General features: G+C 43.0%; 1 protein-coding gene across 2 annotated transcripts in view; it reads left to right on the top strand.

Moving 5' to 3' along the window:
- Positions 1 to 16,511, top strand: part of NDRG1 (N-myc downstream regulated 1) — a 432,144-nt gene that overhangs the window by 329,605 nt on the left and 86,028 nt on the right. For both annotated transcript variants that reach the window (XM_069621660.1, XM_069621661.1), the window contains 2 exons: positions 4,618 to 4,721; positions 5,005 to 5,061. In XM_069621660.1, the coding sequence (XP_069477761.1) occupies positions 4,618 to 4,721; positions 5,005 to 5,061 (161 nt within the window). The remainder of the gene's footprint in view (positions 1 to 4,617; positions 4,722 to 5,004; positions 5,062 to 16,511) is intronic.

Here is a 16,511-nt window from a genome sequence, read left to right as displayed (position 1 = left end):
CCATCCCTCCTGATACAGACGACAAACGTGAAGATGGATGGGCAAGGAAGGTATTCTCTGCAGTGAGCATGGCACTAAAATCTGCCAACTGGACTTGTGCCCTAGCACGTTCACTCTATGGGATTGCATTTTCATGGCGGCAGAGCACATTCCTGCAGAGGATGAAAGGGACCACTTCCTAGCAATTGTTGGAGACGGAAAAGAGGCCATGTGAGTCTCTTTAGTCAGGTTTGGATTCTGTGGATCGTATCAGCAGATAGATGGCTACCAGCATTGTTATGTGCGTATTTGCATGGTTGTGGAATCTAGGCTTCTCAATATGCCTTTTGATGGGTCTCACCTTTTTTGCAACAAGGCTGACTAGAGCCTTGAAGTTGCGGACCTCAAAGGCGGCAGGCAAATCTTTAGGTACCGCTATTAGGCAAACTCAGCCTTTTTGTCCTAGTGGGCAAACTTCGAGGGGTAGACTGTCTCAGCATCTGGTAGAATGGCGAGACATTACTTCAGATGCTTGGGCTCTAGAAACCATAGCCTACAGTTACTGCCTCCCTTTCAAAAGACCTCAGAACCATCCACCCGGGAACCACTCTTTGATTCCAGACCCGCTCCTTGTGCAGGACGTTTTAACCCCGCTAGAGAAAGGTGCAATAGAACCAGTGCCTGTGACAGGAATAATGGGTTGGTACTCCCTTGTTTTTAATACCCAAAAAGGAGGGAGGACTGAGGACCCATCTTGGACTTAAAATACTTGAACAAGTTTCTCAGAAAGGACAAGTTCAAGATGGTCTCACTTTCTCAGATCCTTCTGGCCGTCCAGTTCAAGGATCGGTTGGCGTCATTGGACTTTCAGGATGCTTAATTTCATGTGCCAATCCATCTCACGCACAGAAAATACCTGAGGTTTGCAGTAGCAGTTCGCATTATCAATTTCGTGTTCTGCCATTAGGGCCAATCTCTTCCCAAGGGTTTTCACCAAACTGATGGCGGCTGTGGCAGCGAGTCTCAGGAGAGGGGGGATTCACATCTTCCCCTACTTGGACAATTTTCTGATCATGGCGCATTCTCCCAAAACTGTCCTGGGATCATCTCAACGTCACCTGCCACACTCTTCAGACTGGGCTTCTCCCTCAATTGCAAGAAGTCCCCTATGACACCTTCTCAAAAGCTCCAGTACATCAGAACTGTACGAGATGCATCCTTGGGGGAAGAGCTTGCCACCCGAGCTGAGGGCTCAAGATATTCCTCAGATGGTTACCAAGTTTCAGAATGCCCACAGTCTACTGGCCTCTGATCGTTTTTTTTTTTATTTTTTTTTTTGAGGTTGCTCGTCCTTATGGCATCCTGCATTTTTCTGGTGCCAGAGGCCCATCTGAGAATGAGATCCCTTCAACGGGCTATAAGAACTCAATGGTCCCAATTCTCAGAAAAGATGTCGGACATACTTCAGATTCTAACCAGGGTCTCACAGGACCTTCTGTGGTGGGCCTGCGAGAAAAATATTCTGAAGGGAGACCCTTTCTGGCAACCATGACCAGAGATAACCGTAGTGACGGACACCTCACTCACAAGGTGGGGACCCAATACCAACGATCTGACAATCAGTGTCCGTTGGTCTCCATCAGAGTCCAAACAATATATGAATCTTTTGAAGCGGAGGGCAATCAGACTAGCGCTGAAGAACTTTCTGCCCTCTGTTTGGGGAAAGCATGGTCTGATAATGACAGACAATACAGTGGCCATGTACTATCTCAAGAGAGGTGGTGTATGGTCACTACCACTGTGCAGAGAGGCAATGCAGCTCTTGTATTGGGCAATTTAAGACGTAATCCCCCTATCGGCAGTTCACCTAACCAGGGAGGAGAACACTGCAGTGGACGCTCTGAGCAGGCAGATCAGTCTCTCACAAGTGGGAACTAGCTCAGGAAGTCCTTCAAGAGATCTTCACCCTTTGGGTAACCCATCAAGTAGATCTGTTTGTGACCGAGGTCAACCAAAAGTGTGAAAGTTATTGCTCCAGGGAATTTCCCCCAAGAAGAGCTCTAGGAGATGTGTTCATAGTGGACTGGGAGTTTCCACTTCTGTACGCATTTCCTCCAGTGCCTGTCATTCCTCATGTGATCAGGAGGTTCAGGAAATACATGATCCTAATTGCCCCAGATTGGGCCAGGAGAACATGGTACCTGGAACATGTCCATCTGTCCTCTGATGCATCTTCCACAAAGAGAGGACCTTTGCTCGAGAGAGGAGGGTCTGGTTCTCCATCCAGAGGTCAAGACACTCAACCTTCATACTTGGTTTCTGAAAGGCTGAGATATAAGGATTGGGACATCCCAGATAACGTAATGAGGTTTTGCTCTCAGCCAGAAACAGTCTTTGTACTGTTGCTGTGGGAATACATTCTGCAACTGGTGCAGGGAAAAGAATGTGGATCATTGTCTATGTAAAACACTGGATGTCTTATCCTTTCTTCTATCTTTAATCAATCTGGGGCTCCAAATTGGTTCCATCAAAGGCTACTTGGTGGCGCTGTCCATCTTTTAGCGGTCATCGGAGGAATGTTCCTGTTTTAAAATTCCACTGGTGACACAATTTCTAAAAGGGCTCACCAATGTGTTCCCCCATCTCCTTTCCAGGTTCCAGTTTGGGACCTTAATCTGGTTCTAAAATTCCTAATGTGTGCACCTTTTGAACCCTTGCACTCATGCCCTTTAAGGTTAACTTTTAAAACCATTATTTTGGTAGCTCTAACTTCAGCCTGTAGAGTGAGCGAGTTGCAGGCACTTTCATCCAAGCCACCCTTTACTATCTTCCACAAGGACAGGGTTGTTTTAAGGGTCAAACCTTCATTTTTGCCCAAAATCATTTCTGATTTTCATGTAGGTCAGAAAATGGTTCTACCTTCTTTCTATTGCCCACCCCATCCTGGCAAGGAGGAGGAAAGAATACATAGGTTAGACCCTAGGAGAGTTTAGCTCTCATATATCAAAAATGTCTAAGTTATGTATTGATGACCAACTGTTTATTGTATATACAGGACATAAACTGGGTCGGGCTTTTAATAAACAGACCATATCTAGATGGATAATTCTGGCAATATCAGAATGTTCTAGGCTGGCAGGGAAAGACCCTCCTGAAGGCTTAAGGACCCATTGCACCAGGGGCATGGCTACCTCTACAGCCCTGCAAAGGTGTGTACCAATTAAACATTTGGGAAGCGGCAACGTGATCTTCCAGCCACACATTCACTAAGCATTATTCCCTGGGGCAGGATAGTACTTTTTGCAAAGCAGTCCTGCAATCTGGTCATAAAAATGTATGAATTCAAATTCTACGCCTTCCTCCAAACCTAATACTGCTGTGGGAGTCTGTCAAAGATGAGGAAAATGTGGCAGGACACAATCCATTCGAAGAACAAGTTACTTACCCCTGGTAACGTTCTTTCGACTGGATGTTGCTCCGACGTATTCCTCATTGCCCTCACATCCTACCTCTCAGTAGAATTTCCTGTGCTATTACAGCTTCAGTTCCATCAAGGCCGAGTACAGTCAATCCTGTGTTTAGCGGGCATCTCTGCTGTTAAAAGGGGAAAAACAGAACTGAGGCCAATGGGCACTGTTCGTGCTATATATGCCTTTGATTAGATCACCTTCGACGGAAGCCTTGGAGGGACAAAGACTCAACGCCATAGACACACAGCGCCCTTTGACAAATTCCAAGGCAGCTGAAGCTGGATAACAAGTGTCAAAGATGAGGAATACGTGGGAGGAACATCCAGTCGAAAGAACGTTATCAGGGGTAAGTAACTTGTTCATCTGGACCAAGACCAATTATGTATCTGACCTCCTGTAATAAGCATAGTGGCTAAAAAGCCATATGGGTTCTGCCTAGGCTAGTTTGTGATTATGATTGATTCAAAACGTTGCTTTGAGCGCTTTCTGGTGTCTGTATTAAATCTAGATGATACAATGTGTTCTGTGCCATCTTCTAGGGTCAGAAGCAACCAGCCTGCCATATTCATGTGACTATTTATAACTCAAATGTATGTTTGATTCAGATCGAGGAGAAGTAGAGCAGCCGAAGTTCGTCCTGTCACTTGAAACTATCAAAGCATAGACTGAAACACAAGCAACAGCCAAAATGTACACTAGTGTAATTCAGATCTATGGAAAACATGCATAGACTTAAATAACAAGAAACATTCATATGTAATATCTGTGTAATTACTAATGTGCCTTGCCACGTTCTGAAAATGTGAAATGGATTGTTACCAATTTAATGACAAAGATTTTCTTTTTAAGGTCGTTGTCATTTCCTTAGAAATGTATTTGCATCATATTTGATAACCTTGGTCTAGCTTCCAGCTTGATATTTCCAATCGCATCAAGATAATTACCACTTATTTAGTGGTCTCTAATTTCTTTCTTTCAGTATGCAGTGCTTAGTCTTCTATTAATCAAAGCTATGATACCAGTTACATGTGTCTATTTCTCTGCTTTGCTGCTGTTTCATTTACGTTTCTGTTCCGAGTAAACTTATTGGAGCTTCTCAGGATGGTGCACGCTTTTTAAATGACTCACCTGTGTGTTCAGTAGTCTTGATATGATTTTTTTTTTTTAGGAGGAGGTTCAAAACAACCATGATCTGATCCAGACCTATCGGCAACATATTTTGCATGATATAAACAGGGACAATCTACAACTTTTTGTCAAGTCATATAACAGGTAATCATTGGGTTTATCACTTCTCCCTCATTTTTTACATTAATTGACACATAGAATGTTATCACAATTTTCAGATTTAGCTATTACGGTAGGATAAAATTTGAATAATGTATAAAATAACTATTTTCAAATAGTTAATTCTATTTTAATATAAGATACATATACACATGGCCTATATTAAAATGCTTTTATAATATTTGATCAACATATAGTAGGATGTGTAGTTGTGAAGTGTTGGAAACAATGTTTGATTGCCAATTAACAATGTTATGTTTCTGATTAGCCGAAGAGATCTTGAAATTGAGCGTCCTTTCCCAGGAGCACCTAGTAATACTCTGAAGTAAGTATTACATTCTTAATTGCCAAAAAGTGTTATCATATTTGTGCAATCCCTTTGTCATGTATAAAGCAGATTGTAATCACTGTAAGCGGACTCTGGTAATTGAATATTAAGCAACCTTAAAGCTCTGTGCCAGTTGAAATACTGCAATATGAAAAAACAGAGGAGCTACTTTGATTTTGTAACCCTCCTCTTGACATTGGGGACGGCATCTGCCCAGGAATAATAACTGAATTGGAACAGATCTTTCCATGCTAACCAGCAGGTGGAGTCAGCTGAAACGGAAGTGCCAAAGTTTGGGATGGGACGGTTCATAGGAGAAACAGGGGAATATTGGTTAGTAGACTAACCGAGTAGAAGTTGAGGCATTGCTGCATTTAAAGTCGGATCAAAGAAGGCAACACATGCACTAACAATACATCACATCCCTTCCAGGGTTCCTCTTTCACAGCCCTTGAGAAAGCATTCTCATCTAAGGATGGGGAGACAAAATAGTGTTGTGTTAATAGATTTCTCCATCATGAGAGCTTCAGTAATGTTAACAAGCACTGAATAGATCCTGTTGGATATGGCGATATCTCACCAAGAACGGTATAGTGGGTTTAAAAAGTGTTTTTTTTTTTTGTTTTTTTTTTAAACCAAAAAAAAAACCTGTTGCCAGAAATGTCAAAGTAGAATAGTCCATTTGAGCTAAGTCACATATTCCACAATGCCTCCTAGTAGCCATCGCTGGAAGTTCACCTTCCGTTCTGAGCCACAACGGAGGCATTGTGGGTATGCAAATTGCCCTAAAATGTAAACCTTGCTCCATCAGTGGAGAAAAGCGTTGCATTTGGTCTAATTTGCATTTGGGCTAAATTGGTTTATTGATGCATAATAATGGGTTCACTTGGGGCACACCTGGCATGGGCATTACCAATTAGGAGATGCTTTAAGACCTAGGAGGTATTACCAAGGATAGGATATAAGGTCTGACAAGTGTACAGTTGTAAAGCGGGTGTTTAGAGCAAACTCGCAATGAGGTGAGGATTGAGAATAACTAAGAGTGTTGAACTTGATTGGCATTTTGACACTAGCAACAAATGGGTTTAACAGGAATATGTGGTAACGTATGAGTACTTTTGAAGTTTAATTGACTATCCTTTTTTGTTTTTCTTTCTCTGTGTTAGCCAAGAATTGATGATCTGATTGGTATTAGGTAACCCACCTTTTGGTATAGGTCTTTACTACACAAGTTGTGAGTGTGACTGAGTGTGACTGAGCAGAGGGGTAAATGTGAGCTGTAGAGCTGTACAAATGAAATCCGTAAATACAAGTAGCCAATTAACCTCAATTTTTTAAAATAAGTATTCTTTAAAAAGGCAATTCATTGTAACAATGTAAATATACTTTAAAATTACTTTTCTGAATCGAAACAAGTTAGTGGATAATCTTTGGATAGGCTTCTTGCACAATTCCTACAACCCGAGGTGACTTCTAAGAAAAACAAACAAAATAAACAGGAGAAAGGCTTACCTCAAAGAATTGGTCGCCTACTATGAAATTTGAAGCAATACTGCCAGTAAGGCCTCTGATAACGACACACAGCTCTAAGTTAAGGAACATGATGAAAGTGGGAAGCAGCTGTTAAAGAAAAGTAACGTTATACGCGCAGCCCACAAAATAAACAAGGTGGCAGTAACATTACAGAGAGGCGGTTTCCTGACCGCTGAAATACTGCGCGCATGCGTAGTAAAAAATGTAACCATTTCCTGAAATTAGATCTCGCCTTAAAACACTTGTCTATAGGCGCGTTATAAATGCCATATCAAATGAGCAACAGAAATAATTAGATACTACTTAATACAAATGTGAAAACTAATTGGAACTACATTTTAAAAGCTAATTAGATCTATTTAAATATTTTTAAATACAAACCGATTTCTTAACTTCTCATTTGTAAAGATCATTACTTACCTGAATTGGAAAGATGAAAACAATCTTCTTGCTCTAGATGAGACTTCTTCTTTAATAGTTGAAAACAGTTTTTCTTTGCTTCTTCAGTGACACCAGGCCCAAAAACACAGGAACCAAAACAGGAGTTTTATCTTTGACAATTCTTAATGAAAGGCAGTTGGGAATATTCTGCCTAGTCCTTAGTTTAGCCTTCCACCAATCGGGACTCGGGTTCCTTCCACCATCTTGGCTTGGAATAATCTTTGCACTCTGGAATTAATATGTTAAGGCCCAAACTGAAAATGTATATAATCCTAATTGAACAAGTGTGTATGAGGAATGAAACCTTGTGGGCCACAACTGCCTGTAAACCTGACAGTGCCCCCTCTCCAAGTCCCTGACCCAGGGTTTGGTTTAAAAGGATACCTTCTGTGAAATCTGGCCACAAGCGCTGGAGCATGAACATCATGAGCCCCCTCCCAAGAATGCTCTTTGGGACCAAAACCTTTCCAATCGATTAGGTATTGAACTTCCCCTCTAATCTTCTTGAATCAAGAATAGCCTTAACCTCAAATTCTTCAGATTGATTTTAAAGAATTACTGGATTTGGGGCAACTCCTAATCTAGTTCCTTCCTGCAAAAACATGGAAGGTCGGATGTACCCTAAGGGTAGAGGGTAACCTTAATCTAAATGCTACTGGGTGGATAACCTTTTCAACTTCAAAGTGACCTACAAAACGTGGACAGAATGTATTCATTCCCTTAATTCTTAAATATCTAGTTGATAACCTGACTATCACCCACTGAGTATTCTGGAACTTTTCCGCACTTCATCTGCAGATTTCTTGTAAGTGGCCTTGTTTACATGGAGCACCTTAATTGCGCGTTACAAATTCCTTTTCATGACCTGTAACCTTTCTTTAACTGCTGGATTGTTACCACCCCACCCTCAACCTGTTCTCTCAAAAACTGAGGATGAAAACCTTGAGACAAAAAAAAGGACCTGGAAGTAGAATCCTTTATAGAGTTATTGTAGGCAAACTCTGCAACCCAAATTAAATCCACCCAACTCTCTCCAGTTTGTAAATAGCTTCTTAAATATTTTTCCAATTGCTGGTTTACTCGTTCTCCTTGCCCGTTCGTTTCTGGATGCTAGCCTGAAGACAACTTCACCTCCGCTCCCAGACTATACAAAAAGCTCTCCAGAACCTTGATATAAACTGAGACCCTCTATCTGAAATGACTTGACAGGGTAATCCATGCAACCGAACAATAGCCTGAGAGAAACTTTGCGCCAAACCTTCTTCTGTCACCTCCCCAACCATTGGAATGAAATGTCCCTCCTTGGTAAGAGTATCCACTACCACCAAAACGGTAGAACAACCTTGATCCTTTGGGAGATCTACAATGAAATCTAAAGATATGGCCTGCCACAGGTAAGCAGGAATGGGAAGTGGTTCCAGAAGTCCAACTGGTTTTCCCACTTGAGTTTTAGCTCTAGCACAGACCTCACAGGTTTTGACAAAATTTAAATGATCTACTCATGTTTTTCCACCAAAAATGTCTTCTCACAAATTCTATGGTTTTACGAAAACCAGGATGTCCATACAGAATTGATTCATGACATTCTTTTTAAACTCTCGAAGTTCTTCCATAGGAAGAAAGTCTGGTGTCATGATTAGGCAACACATTGTTTATCTTGCCAGTCGGATCTTGCCGCACCCAACTCTCCATTTGATCTTGGGTCATATTCTCCTGAATTTCCTTGACAAAACTTTTCATCCTGACTACCAGCTAAGATTAAACATTTTGGGGCAATCCGAGGTTGAGGAGACAATTCCACTACTTGTTCCCTTCCTGGAAATTGGTGAGACATAGCATCTGCCTTTCCATTCAATCTCCCAGGTTTGTAAGTAACCATGAAGTTGTCAACGGAAAATAGAGACCATCTCAGTTGTCTCAGGGTCAAAGTCTTAGCCGATAGAAATTTGCTTCTATTTTTTTTTTATGATCGGTCAACACTGTTATATGATCGGTCAACACTGTTACAGTAAATCTTGCCCCCATGAGATTGTGATGCCATTCCTCAAAAGCTGATCCTCTATGGATTCTCTATCCATAATTGTATAATTAACTTCCCCTGGAGAACATTGCTTGGAAAAATATGCAACTGGATGCAATTGTCCTGAGGTCTCATGTTTCTGAGATAAAACGGCACCCATTGCAAGATTTGAGGGGTCTGCTTCTACAGAAAATGTTTTTTTCATAATCCGAATGAAGCAGAATCGGTCCTGAAGTAAATCTTTTCTTTAGACTCTGGAACACTTCCTTAGCCTCTGGACACAAAACAAATATCACCTCCTTCTTCAGAAGTCTGGTGATCAAAGTGATTGTCTGAGAGAAACCCTCTATGAACCTTCTGTAGAAATTGTCGAAGCCTAAAACTTCCCTTCACCCTGGTTGGAGATGGCCAGTCCACCACTGCTTGAACCTTAGAGTCCATCTCCAACTCGAGGGAGAAATCACAAAACCTAGAAATACTACAGTCGTAGTATGGACGTTGCTCTTTATCAGCTTTGCAAACAAATGGTTTTCTCTCAATTTATGAATCACTAACCGAACATGATTTTAATGTGCCAGATTCTGAGATTATATTAAAATATCATTGATGTAAACCACAACAAAAATGTCCAAAAATTCACAAAGCACTTCATTAATAAAATATTGAAATGTTGCTGAGGCTTTAGAGACTCCTCACTGCACTTCCCTTTACTGCACTTGCACGATCTGAATGTCACAAGGCCTAGTAGGAACATTTTTGTTTTGTCCTCCCTTTTCCACCCACCCTCTTGTCGAGCCTCTAAAAACGTGTGTATAGGTGCATTATAAATGCCCAATAAATAAAAGGAACATCCAGTCGAAAGAACGTTACCAAGGGTAAGTGACTTGTTTTATTGTTCAGTGGTAATTGCACACTAGGGGGAGCGGGTGATGTTTAGCACCTCCATGCTAGTGGGTCCTTGCACGAAAGGTTCCAGTTTTAGGAAACTGAGTAAAAAAGTTATGAGTAAATGCATGCAAAATCACTTTTAGCCTTTCAAGAATGCCTGTAAATTACAAACTGCGGATGGTGTGTGCAATGGTTTCCTATGGAATCTGCCTCCGAAATGCAGGCATATTCCTTAGGAATCAGATTTACGGCTTCATGAAAATCTCATGGAGTTGTAAAGCTTGGTGGTCTTGCAGGTGGAGCAAGAATGCGAGAAGGATGAAACATCAAATGAATGAGATCCTACAGTTGTTCCAACACTTGGAGCTACCAGTGAACTAGCAAAATATCATGCCTCCAGTCTAGCAAGGGGAGGGACACATTTTGGGATTAAACTTGGACACATCAATTTCAAGGGACCCCTCGTCAGAAAATGGATGGAATATATTCCCGCTGCTCAGTAACCAGTCGCTAAAGAACCTGTATTTTGAAACTGCACGTCCCTCCAGAGAAGCATGTGTGTGTGGGTCAGGCACTATTTTGCACATTATTGATGCATCCTTTCCAAGAGGATGGGTGCATGACACAGGAAGCTGGGACTCCTAGACATTGTTGCACACCTTCCACAAGCCTCTACAATGGTGGATAAATCCAGCAGATCTGAGCAAGTGCATTCTCGGGCAAGTTTACACTGTTGGGAGGCAGAAGCATCACTCGTGTGCTATATGCTGAACTGCAAAATTCTTCTCACTCATCTCGGAAGGACACTATAAATATAGATGGACAACACCAACTACAAGTATTGCATAAGAAACTGAATTCGTCCTCTTCAGCTGTCCCAAGAGGCAGTCTATTCCATTGATATTGATTGAGATGGACACATTCATAAAGCATCTTCCAGGCAAATCAAATGTCTTAGTGGGCACAGTGTACTGAGCATATGTCTGGTGCAGACCCATGACTGCGAGTTGACCTGTTTGGCCTTAAAGGACCTCTTCTGGAGATGGGGAGAACCGTACATAGTCTATTTGAGACAAGAGAACATTTGAAATGCCCCATCTTTGTCAGTACACTCAAGCGCCCATAAATGTTGGAAAAAGTCTTCATTCCTTGAGCAGGGAAACACTAGTATGCATTTCCGCCTTTCTAATGTATTGCCAAGGTAATAGCTAGGTTTCTGACAAAAGGCGTACCATAATCCTAATAGCCGGAACTTGGACTTGTCACCACTGGTAAACCAATCTCGAAGCAGTGGAATGCCCAACTATTTTCTTCCCGTATTGCTTAATCTTCCCACAAGGGAGAGCGGTCAGATCCTCCACCACAAACTGGACTTGTTAACATTGACAGCTTGGTGCCTGAATGGCAGAGATGTTGGTGATTGTCTACCAAAGGATTGTATACAGGTTCTGGTAGTCTAGGGTATCATTTATCATGCCAACCTACAGAATTGAATTCCATGCAAGAGTGATGCTTTGCTGCAAAAGTTGGAAGTGTTGAGGATTGGGGACTGGTAGGATCCTTATTCCAGTGCCCAGGAAAGCTCTGGATAGAGCAAAATGGGGTGATGTGAATGTAGAGATTATTAATGAATGTGCAGGATTTGAGTGGTCTAGATAGTGCACCTCAAATCCTACTTGATGAACATGGGCTTGTGGGTCCTAATGATTCCGATTGTACATGGATCTAATGAGTCTGGCAGTTAAGGCATTGGATATTCAGGCCTTGGATGTTACTGATCAGATTGGGAGACAAGATCTTGAATGTGGTCCTGAACAGTTCAGAGACCTAGCCCTTCCTTTTGGTGTGTACTTTTATAACCCAGTTGCTGGCCTCTGAGCGAATTCAGTGCCTCCCCCGCTCCCCCATAACTTTCAATGGGAACATTCTACAAAGTAGAAGTCTGTGGGAAGAATCCGACTTATCTTTTTGACCACACACTGATTTTTTTGGCGGTACCTGCTGTTAACTCAACAGGGCACCCTAATGTGTTCCCTACCTTGATACAGTAACAAAACCTATAGATACCATGGCTAAGAGGGTGTTTACAGCTGGTTCTCTTGCCATAAAGTTGGTTAATTCGGCAAACAACTCTAGTAATGTACCAGTTTGGCTTGTGACATGTGGTGCAGTAAATCATCTCTGCCTGTGGAGAGCTTTGAAGCTCAGATTGTAGTGGTTTACGGTTCTGAGTCCTACCCGCACATTATCCAGACTGGTCTGGACACTGGACTTGGTGGCTAGGGGAAGGGTGAATCTAGTTGCCATAGGGTGCAATGGCTGGTTGAGGCTATCAAATGTTTTTGCATGATATGCCGGCAAAGATTATGCATATGCCCTTTAAAGGGGCAGACTATTTTGCAACAAGGTGTATCACACACTGGAAAAGTGTTTAAGTAATCAAGACCAGTCTCTGGGTCTTAATGGCTACACTGCAGCTGTATTTCATGGCACAGCATTGCAAGTCAATATGTTGAACTCCTCAGAAGCCTTGTTTTGCAAGGTTATTCCAATAAACGGGCAGACATGCCAGAAAGCTACTGGAGGGTGAGGTTCAAATGAAGACTGCTACTCTGGGGGCAGCTGCCCCGGGAAAAGCCACTTGAGTGTGTCCTCATTGGATAGGTCACATGGGTGGGACTTTGTCAGGGAGTAGGAAGCTGTCCCTGTGCACCAGTGGATCCTGCAAGATGGGAGCTTTGTCAAGCAGAGCTATTCCTGGAAGTTGAACAATGGTTGCAAAAGGAGCCATAAAATGCCTGCTTTGAAAAGAACTTTTCTGGGTTTTGAGATGTTATCCAAAAAAGATACCTTGAAAAATTGCAGTCCATTTTAGTACTGAGGTCAAAGTACACAAGCAACGTTAAGATGGGCACATTGTCCCTCATTTTGGCACTCTCATTAAAGGCTTCACGATGTCACTGGACCTTCTGGACACTTTCTTTCATTTCCCAATCTTGTCAACTCAGACAGTACTTGCAGTTTGACCGTGGGTCAGCACTAGCAGTTCAAGTTGTTGCCTTTTGTCTCACCATCAGCTGAAGTCTTCACACACATCTGTCATGACATCCAATTTGAGTCTGCAGGTGTGGGGGAATTCACTTAATACTTTGACTGGTAAATCAGTCCGGAGGGGATGCCTTCAGTGCTTCTATAGGCCAAGGTGTTATCTGACTTGGTCAGGGACTTGTCCCTGTCAGAGGCAAGGGATAAGGGGGAGGCTGGGACCCTGCAAAGCCTGAGGGATGAGGGAAGCATGAGGCGTAGCCCAGTCCCTATCCATGGGCCGCAATACTAACCCCCCCGCACACCCTCTCGCCAACGAATGTGCCTTTGATGTAATGAATGGTAACTGTTTCAGTCACCCAGGAGGATAGCTCAGCAGCAACGTGCTCACCTTTGGAAGCAAGACAACAGAGTAACACAGGTTCGATCCCCAGGTGCGCACTTAGAAACCTCTGGGTATTAAGCGTGTTATAAATAACCTCGTATCGTCTTCTCAGTCACCCAATGCCATATCGTATTCTCAATTCTGGCCCAAGTTATTTTAGTTTTCTTGTAGAACTACAAGGACCATCCGACACTGCTGGAATGAAGTGCAGCGGATCGCCCAAGCAAACTGTTGTCTCCCAAGCAGACTAGCATCTATAAAATGAAGCAATATTCACTGCAGCTCGACACAACATTCATCAGACTTGAAGAGAGACTGCTCGAATGGCCACGCAACTAAAAAGAGGGGTGGAGGGGTGGGTATTGGGGGAGTAAGGCTCAACCTAAGGTTGTAGTCGGGTAAAGTGAACTACCAATGCTGTGGGTAGAAAAGTCAATAAGCAGCAAGAAACTGGTAGAAGACATATGGGAGCCTCAGTGTATGGACTGTTCGCTTGAGGTATGGAAGTGGACCAAGAGACCAGAAGCGGGAGCGTAGCACTGAAGTCTGTGGCGAAGTTGGATAGGAGTGAAGGTGAGGTATTGTGTGTCTGTGATTTATATCGTGCACCACTGCCATTTTCATGGTCTCTATGCACACTGGTGGATCTGAAAAGGAATGGGGCTTGGGGTTGGGGGGTTGGCATAGTGGGATTGAGAGGGAAAAGGGCGAGAGAGCTTTGATGTTCTGCTGTTAGCTTCAGTTTGGAAAAACCAGTCACTTTGTGCTGGTTTGTTTTTAGTTGGTAGACGTTGTGGTTGTTGGTGCATGAGTGCATATGGGGTGATTTGTATGTGATTGGATTGGTTTCCTTTTGGGTGCTGTGGAGTACCTGTAGTTTGGGGTGGGTTTTTTGTTGTTTCTCTGCAGTGGAGGTATGTGTGATTTGTTCAGTGTTTGGAGACGAGTATGCAGAGTATTGGAGTTTCTAGTGGGTGGTCGTCTGATTGCTTATGTGCAAGGTTATGTTGATTTGTTGAGTTAATATTATTCTGTGGTGATTTGCGGTAGAATGCTTTATTTCTTCGGGTGGCCTTGTTTCGGCCCATCAGGTTTCCTTTGTGTTTGGTGTTTCTCTTGTAATGTCTTGGCAGTTTCCCTTCTATGAGGTTTTCTATTTAGCTTGGTGAGTTAGAGCCATGTTTTAACAATTCTCTGAAGTATAAAAAACCTTTCACATAACGTTGTAAGCTGTATAACAACCCAAAAGTAGGCCATATGACAGCAATAATTGAAATAAAACAAGCAATCACTGCCTGGTGGGGATGTGGTCCTAAATTCGAAACAAAGCCAAGGCGGAACTCCGAGGACAAAAAACCTAGTTGTCTTGCATGAGGGTAGGGAGCGCTATTCCAAAATTAAGAAAGCCGAGTGGCACTAAAAAAGGGGAATTTTTTCTCTGAGTAAATGATGGCAGAGTGGGCTGTAAGAGGGAGTAGAACGAAAGGAGCGTGGAAGGTCAAGACGGTGTATAGATGGAGAGGTTGACTTGTTGTAGGGGGAGGGGTTGTGGAGTGGTGGGTGTAAGGTAAGAACAAGTGATCAGTGGTGAAGGGAAGCGAGGAGGCTAGGTGAGAGAAGAATGTGAGATGACCGAAGGGACATAGGAGGAAAGTAGGTTGGAGGGGTGAGTAGCAGTATAAGGTGAGAGTAGAATGTTGTAATGTAGCATGGGAGATAGACAGGATAGAAAAGGGGGGTAGAGAATAATGCAAGATCAGCAAGAGAAGTGAGAGTGAACGTGGCAAAGTTTGAAGAAACACAGGTGCCATTTAAAACAATCTAGGACCGAGTAGCCCTAGAAAGTCCCAAAGGAAGTGATACAGAGAAGGCCTTGGCCTTTCTGCCCTACAGATATATAGTATTAACGCCGATGTCTGATGGGGTGGCCTTGGTTAGGGTGGATGGAGCCCACAGGAGGCAGAGGACCCAGCTAAAACGGCCATTTAGTAGTTAACAAGCAACCTCAAACCTCACCTGACATGGTGAAGTGAATCTTGCTAATAAAAACACTTAAATCATATATCGGAATTGTGAATTTCTTGAGACCATCTGACAGCTGTTACATGGTCTGCGTATCTCTTGAAACTCAGTCGAATTTTATATATAATATTTACTTGCAATTCATAGGGGAATTTATGGACATGACATTGACGTTTTTCCCTCCGCCTGAGAGGTTTCAGCAATCCGAATGCCTTTGGGCAACTTTAATCCTTTGATAATGCTGGCAACTCATATCTTTCTGAGGCTTTTGGGGCTCATGTGTCCTTCATATTTCTCTGTGGAAGCTTTGCATGAGGATGAACAAATGGGAGCACAATTTCAGGTGGAATCGCTGACTGGTTACTTGCATGATGGGGAGTGTGGCTCGGGCATAGGATTTAAGCTGGCTCAAGAGTGAGTAGAACATGGTGGGTGAGCCTTTTGCTCATGATTTTTCAGGAGCAGGCCATAAAAGATGCATGTGACTAGGTGGGGTGCACATCTCAATGAGCTTGATGTTTGAGGTGGTCAGCAAGGGAAGTGTTACTCCACATAGATCTGTTGGAGCAGAGTTCCACACTTCACATGCTTTTCAGCGAGCTGCAGGGCAGGATTGCTTTGATGGACAACCAGCATGGACTATGTGAACTAATGCAGAGGCGTGGGATCACTAAAGTTGTGCAGGGACACAGGCTGCTTTCCAGGAGCATCTCGGTCAAGGTTTTCCACCTTGTAGAGAAGAGCAATTGGAGGACATTCTCCCCCAGTAGATGTTAGTGAGTGGTGGACCGTACCTTCAAGATTTTGGGTGTTCTGCAGACTTATTCACGGCAAGTGTCAAGCTAAAACGACTTTAGTTCTGCTTAACAGAGTTTTATATACAAGGGGCTTTGGGCAACTCTTTGCTGATTTCGTGGAACTTTTTGATGTGTGCATTTCATCTGATACTCCTGGTGCTGAGGGGATTTAGGTAGTCCAGGGGGTCACCTGTCTGTGTGGCCCCTCAGGTCGGGTTTACACAACCTCATCCAGGAGGTATTCTGCAGGATCCAGCAAGTTTCCTGATCTGCAGATGCAGATAGTGGGCAGGGGGTTTCATCAGATTTATGTTGG

Source organism: Ambystoma mexicanum, chromosome 5q (assembly GCF_040938575.1).
Source record: "Ambystoma mexicanum isolate Mex_15411 chromosome 5q, UKY_AmexF1_1, whole genome shotgun sequence".
NCBI lineage: Eukaryota > Metazoa > Chordata > Amphibia > Caudata > Ambystomatidae > Ambystoma > Ambystoma mexicanum.
This window is presented reverse-complemented; position numbering and strand designations above follow the sequence as displayed.